We start from the raw sequence: 6,554 nt of genomic DNA, 5'->3' as shown, positions 1-6,554 counted from the left end.
CAGGGCTGGGGTCTCTTTTATAAGGACACTGGTCCCATTCATGGGGCTGCACCCTCATGACATAATCAACCCCCAAATATCCTGTATAATACTATCACATTAGAGGTTAGGTTTCAACTTGAATTTGGGGGCAACACAAATATTTAATTCATAATAGTTCTGGACCAGAAAATTGACCTTATAGGGAGAAATGTTGAAATCCAAATAAGATCTATATATGTATATGATAGGGTTGTATTGATGTTAATTTCCTGGCTTCGGTAACCTGGCTTATGCCATGTTGACATTAGGATAAGATGAGCAAGAGACATCAGGGAACTCTGTTTCAAAATTTAAAAAATCAAAAAGAAAATAATCCTTACCTCAAGGAGTTGCCAGGAGGATTAACTGAAGGAATGTAGGTAAGAGCTCTAAATTCTTGCTGTTACTAGCATTAGATGCCAATGAAGAAATCCCAGATTTTCAACTACAAAATGAATCTCTATTTTTTGGTCACAAATTGCTTAGAATTTTAAGAAAACACCAATGGCCGGGTCTGGAGTGTCCAGAATTAAGCCGCTTTTCCTAGCACTTCCTGACTTGAAAGAAGAGAATAGAGAGAGAAACTGTCATAGGTAACCCCTAAGCTGGGCAGTGTTCCACTTTTAGAGGAACTCAAATCTCTCTACAGCTGCCCCCCCCCCCCCACACACACACACACATACACAATTTCAGGGAGGTCAGGAGGCTACACAATTTCAGGGAGGTCAGGAGGCTCCTGTCCAAGCTGACTGCTCCCAGATAACCTTAACTTCAGAACTCGTGCTCTTTGGCAGTGGTAACCTGGCCTTGTGTTTTGCTCTGGATTCATTGGAAATTGGCTCCATAAATTGGACCACCATCTGTCTGTGTCTTTGGTGTTTTCATAGCATGGTTCCGATCGTGTCTTTCCTGTTCTCACCCGTGACTGAACTTCATTCTGTCACTATGAAGAATTCAATTAGTGGCCAAGAGCTGTTGTTAACAACATACTATATTTTAATTGTGAGCTGATTGGGTCTCCAACTGAAGAGGGTAGGTGTGTGTGTGTGTGTGTGTGTGTGTGTGTGTGTGTGTTTTCAGAAGGACTGAGCCCCAAGCCTCTTGTTTTTCTTTTTCCCTCAAAATAAATAAATAAATATAAATTAAACCACACTGAAGGAATTAAAATAAAAAGCCATCATTCCAAAGATCCTGCTTTCTAATCATGACATGAACTCTAACAGTGCTAAAAGAAATGACTGATAACAAACATCACGGACTTCTCTGTCAGGACCCATAAACAGGGCAAGTGTGGATTTTTTTTTTTTTTATCCTCACCCGAGGACATTTTTCCACTTTTTGTTCAGATAGAGGGGGAGGGAGAGAGAGAGAGAGAATCATCAACGTGGAAGGGACACATTGAGTGGCTGCCACCCGCACAACCCAACCAGGGCCGGGGACAAACTGCAACCGAGGTACATGCCCTTTGCAGGAACCGAACCGGGGTCTCTCTGGACTGCAGGCTGACATTCTAACTGCTGAGCCAAACCAGCCAGGGCGCAAGTGTGGATTTAAAGGGCTTGCATGAAGGAGCTTCGTTGTGGTGTTTTGATTGTGGTGGTGGTGGTAAAGGAATCTGCTCAGATGACAAAGTGGAACAGAACCACACACACACACAGAGAGAGAGAGAGAAAGAGAGAGAGAGAGAGAGAGAGAGAAATGAGTGCATGTGAAAGCTGATAAAATGTGAATAAGGTTTAGAGTCTAGTTTCCTGGTTTGACAATATACCATGGTTAAGTAAGATGTAAGCCGGGCAAAGGATACATGGGACTCTGCTATTTTTGCAACTTCGTATGTGTCTAGTTATTATTTTTTAATACCATAAACATGTTTGAAAGGAAAATGACAAACCAGGAAAATATCTGCAACTCATGTGACACAGGGTTTTATGTCTGTCACTTATGGGTTCTTACCAATTCGGGATGAGATGAACACATCTACCAGGAAAAAAATCAAGCACATGCACAGGGAACCTCAAACAGCATAAAGCACTGATGGAATCCCCACTAGTTGTGGAGGAAACAAGTGGCCATGTATCAACAGGAAGAAACAGACATCTCTAACCTGACACCTCTGAGATACTGAGACCTTCTGTCAGCAGACACTTGTCCTTTTGTAGCTGCCCATCATTCATTCCCCTTTCCTGTTGACACCCCACTTCCCTTTCCGGACCTTGTTATTGGGGCAGGAATGTGACTAATTGAAGTTTGGCCAGTGGATGCTGCCTCATGACAACCAGTGTTGACTGACTGAGGCAGGGGTAAAAGATTCTGATGAAGAGTTCCTGCTTTGAGATGATTGAAGGTTACCAGCTGCCAAGCCTCCTGGGGCAACCATGTCTTCTTTCTCACCAGTTTCTATCATTCTGTGACTTGTGACTAATTTCTTCTCCATTTTATTTCACAGTGGATTAAGTGAAATCCATCTTGTTCCTGAGGTTATTTTAACCATTCATTAACCGAGCTTCCTACCCGTAAAACATTTTGAAACAAGCAACATAGTTCAATTTTCAACCTGTATGACAATGGACTAATTTCGTTCATATACAGAGTGTCTGCAAACCAATGAAGTAAAAAGAAAGGTGGGCAGTCTGGCCAGTGTGGCTCAGTGGTTGAGTGTCAACCCATGCACCAAGATGTTGCCAGTTCGATTCCCAGTCAGGACACATACCCAGCTTGTGGGCTTGATCCCCCGTGGGGGACATACTGGAGGCGGCCAATCAATGCTCTCTTTTATCGATGTTTCTATCTCTCCCTCTCACTTCCTTTCTCTGTAAAATCAATAAAAGAGAAAAAAAGAAAAGTGGGCAGCCCTAGCCAGTTTGGCTCAGCAGTTAGAGCATTGGCCTGCAGACCAGCGAGTCATGGGTTCAATTCCAGCCAAGGGCATGTACCTCAGTTGTGGTGTCTCAGGCCCTGGTCAGGTTGTGCGGGAGGCAACCAGTTGATGTGGCTTTATCACATCGATGTTTCTCTTTGTCTCTCTCTCTCCCGCCCACTCTATCTGATAATAAGTAGAAAAATATCCTCAGGTGAGGAATAAAAAAAAAAAAAAAAAGTGGGCAAATTATTACTAGTAAAAAAGTGTCTTAAAACATGAAAATAGCCCTGGCCAGTTTGGCTCAGCGGTTGAGTGTTGGCCTGCGGACCAGAGTCCCAGGTTCAGTTCCTGCTAGGGGCACGTACCACCAAAAAAAAAAAAAGAAAATATTCCCACACAAGGGAAATTTTAGTTCAAATTATAGTGAGATGCCATGTTTCCCCTCTAAGATTGAAGATAAAAATGTTTGATAACACATAATACTGGTGAAGGAATGGAGAAACCGGCACACTTCTTCCCTCTAGGCAAAATGTACACTGAGGTACTGTCTTTGGAAGGCAATTTGGCAGTATTCTTCAAAAATTAAAAATACATATGCCTTTTGATAACTCTAGGAATTTACCCAATAAACTCAAACATATGCCCAAAATATGTGCAAGGCCATTGGTTGCAGTATCATTTTATACCAGGGATTGTCCAATTATAGCCTGTGGGTCAAATCTGGTCAGCTGCCTGGTTTTGTAAATACAGTTTTATTGGCATACAGCCATCCCTACACATTTACGTATTATTGGTGGCTGCTTTTGAACTACAAGAGCAAAGTTGCGTAGTTGGAACACAAACTACCTGCCCCACAAAGCCCAAAATACTTACTACCTGGCTTTTTACAGAGGCGGCCAGGTGACCCGATTTATACTGATTATTACAAAAAGCCCAGAATAACTTATATTGTATCTTGATGCCTGGCAAAATGATGGAAAATTCACGAAACCAAATAGAATGCAGCTATTAAAAATGGAGACAGGCCCTGGCTGGTTTGGCTCAGCAGTTAGAGCATCAGCCTGCGGTCCAGAGAGACCTGGGTTCAGTTCCTTCTAAGGGCGCGTCCCTTGGTTGCAGTTTGTCCCCGGCCCTGGTTGGTTGTGTAGGTGGCAGCCACTTGATGTGTCCCTTTCACATCGATGTTTCTCTCTCTCTTCCTCTCTCCCTCCCACTCTATCTGAACAAAAAAACGGAAAAATGTCCTCAGGTGAGGATTAAAAAAAAAAATGGAGACAGTCCAGACGGTGTGGCTCCGTGGTTGAGCATTGACCCATGCACTGAGGTCGCCAGTTTGATTCCTGGTCAGGGCACATGCCCAGTTGTGGACCAAATCCTCAGTAGGGGGCATGCAGGAGGCGGCTGATTGATGTTCTCTCTCATTGATGTTTCTATCTCTCTCCCTCTCCTTTCCTCTCTCTAAAATCAAGAATGAAAAAAAAGAGACTGAGGAGGAATTACCTCTTGGGAAGAAGGGCATCTTTCCTCTCTATATCCTTTTGTACTGAAGTTAAAAATAAAAGTGGCACTTCCCAAAAAATGGAGAGGGTGACTGCACTCAGCAAGGCCATCCTGCTGTCAGTAATTCAAGTGCCACAGATGCCATCTACACAGGCACAGTCTCCAGTCCCCCTAGGTCTCTACTATTGGGATAAACATGAACAACAGTTTCCTGGCTCCTGAACCATGGAGTCAAGCCTCTGGACAAGCACAGCTAAAAGAGGAAGTAATGGTGGCCCATAGAGCGTCCAGCCAGAAGGGTGCTGCACCTCTGGTTGTGGTGTTGCCCTGGGAGAGCCTGGAGGACTGTCTATGCCACCCACCACATCCTATGCTGCGTCCCCAAGTGACACATCAGGACTGCAGGGACTGTCTTCAGTGGACCACTATGATGAGCAGGGCATTTCCAGCCAGAGCACAGCGTCCCTACCTCTTTTATGCCAAGGCACCTGGGTCTGACTGCAAAGACTATCATGTTTTTGGCTCTGTTACCTTTGGACCCAGCACATTCAGAAAGGCCCTCATCACCATCCCCAGGGAGTAGAAGGAAACTCAGGCAGGTGGCAGTGCTTCCATTAGGAATCGTTTAATGAGCCTACTTCTTACACACATAATTATAAAAGAATAAGAATTGACAAAAATATTTTCTTTCCTTAATATGTAGAGGTGGTTTGTTTCTGGTGGGGTTTTTTTTCCTTCTTCTTCTTCTTCTTTTTTTTTTTTGCCTGCCCCTGACAATTCTGGGCAGGGAGGGAAAGGAAGGAGTAAAGATAACCCTGAGGTGGGGATGGTTCCACTCCCAACCCTGGAATCCGGTCCGTGCGGGCCCGGCAGACACCTGTGGCTGGAGGGCGGGGGAGTGGGCAGCAGCCACTGGCCAGCAGAGACCGAAGCTGGATGAGTTCAGAGCCTGCCGAAAGCTGGGGAGCTGGGCCCAGGAGGGCTGCCTTGTGCCTTGTGCTATGTGCACGACTCATACCTGCTGACCACCACGCCCCACTCTGGGCTTCCAAAGAGGCAGTGCTCCCCAGGTGCTGGCTGGGCTGAACCCCGTTGCTCAGCAGCAGATCCCAAATCTAGATTTAGGCACCCCTTGCTGTCTTTTAAATAATTATGAAAAGTGTCCCCGAAAACAAAACACAAATAGGAAGTGGGGTGGGTGGGGAGAGAAGGCAATCGCATGCTTCTGTGCTGGGCGCAGTGGTGGGTCAGGGCCCAGGAGGCCGACCCAGTCTCTCCAGTGCCTGGCGAAGTTCAGGCATCCTGCTCCTGGACAACGAGGAGAGGAGGGGATGGCTTTAGGAAGTGCCTCATGGGTGTCGGCCTTATCTCGCCATCTTGGCAACCAAGAAGCAGCAGGCAAAGAACCCAGGAGCATTTAAAAAATGATAAAGGCATAGATAGGGACACGAAGGCAGTGGCCCTGGGCCTGGACGGTCCAGCAGGGGCTGTGGAGAGGGCACTGCAGGGGCAGGGGGCTGTGAGGCCACTCGGTCCTTCCCGCCTGGTCTCCCTGGTGGTGGTGGTGGCGGTGGTGGCAGCGGTGGTGAAGCCACTTGTGCTCTAAAGGTGCAGCCGAGTGCCCAGGTTCTCAGAGGTATTCTTGTAGAAAGTGCAGCAGCGTGACTTCATAGTGCTCACCGGACTCAGGGCAGCGGATACTGTGTCTCTCATTGGGGTAGATCTGGGAGGACAGAGAAGGCAGGGCTGGTGGCACTGAGGGACCTTGCTAGAGTTGCTGGCCTACCCCAGCACCCTGGAGCCCCTACCCCTTTCAGGCTAAGGGCATCTCCCCTGGGACCGGTGCCACTCCCTCCGCCACGGAGACAGCAGAGCAAAGCCCTGCTCCCACCTCCAGTAGACAGTTTCTCCTGGGGAGCCTGAGGCTCAGGAAAAACCCTGAGAGAATTTGTTTGGCTCTTACAGCCTCACTGGGAGGCAGGGGGCATCATGCCCATTTCACAGATGAGAAAGTGAGGCCTGAGATTAACAGACCTGCCACCTATGACCACATAGGAGGGAACAGTTATCCCAGCTACCTGCTCGGGATTTCAGGCTCAGGAGGATATCTGAGGTTCCACCCTGGTCCTGCCTGACTTCTGCCCTGATCTGCAGCTACCTCTGGCCCTTTTGG

The 6,554-nt window shown here is 47.0% G+C and overlaps 1 protein-coding gene across 1 annotated transcript in view; it reads right to left on the bottom strand.

Annotated features, from left to right (window-relative positions):
- Positions 1-5,010: 5,010 nt before the first annotated feature.
- DPP9 (dipeptidyl peptidase 9) overlaps positions 5,011-6,554 on the bottom strand; it is a 38,022-nt gene continuing 36,478 nt past the window's right edge. Inside the window, exon 21 of the mRNA XM_036240307.1 lies at positions 5,011-6,104. Within this exon, the coding sequence (XP_036096200.1) occupies positions 6,012-6,104 (93 nt within the window). The 3' untranslated portion in view covers positions 5,011-6,011. The remainder of the gene's footprint in view (positions 6,105-6,554) is intronic.

This window comes from Molossus molossus, unplaced genomic scaffold (assembly GCF_014108415.1).
Source record: "Molossus molossus isolate mMolMol1 unplaced genomic scaffold, mMolMol1.p scaffold_m16_p_4, whole genome shotgun sequence".
Classification (NCBI taxonomy): domain Eukaryota; kingdom Metazoa; phylum Chordata; class Mammalia; order Chiroptera; family Molossidae; genus Molossus; species Molossus molossus.
The sequence above is the reverse complement of the archived record's forward strand: the minus strand, read 5'-3'. Positions and strand labels throughout refer to the sequence as shown.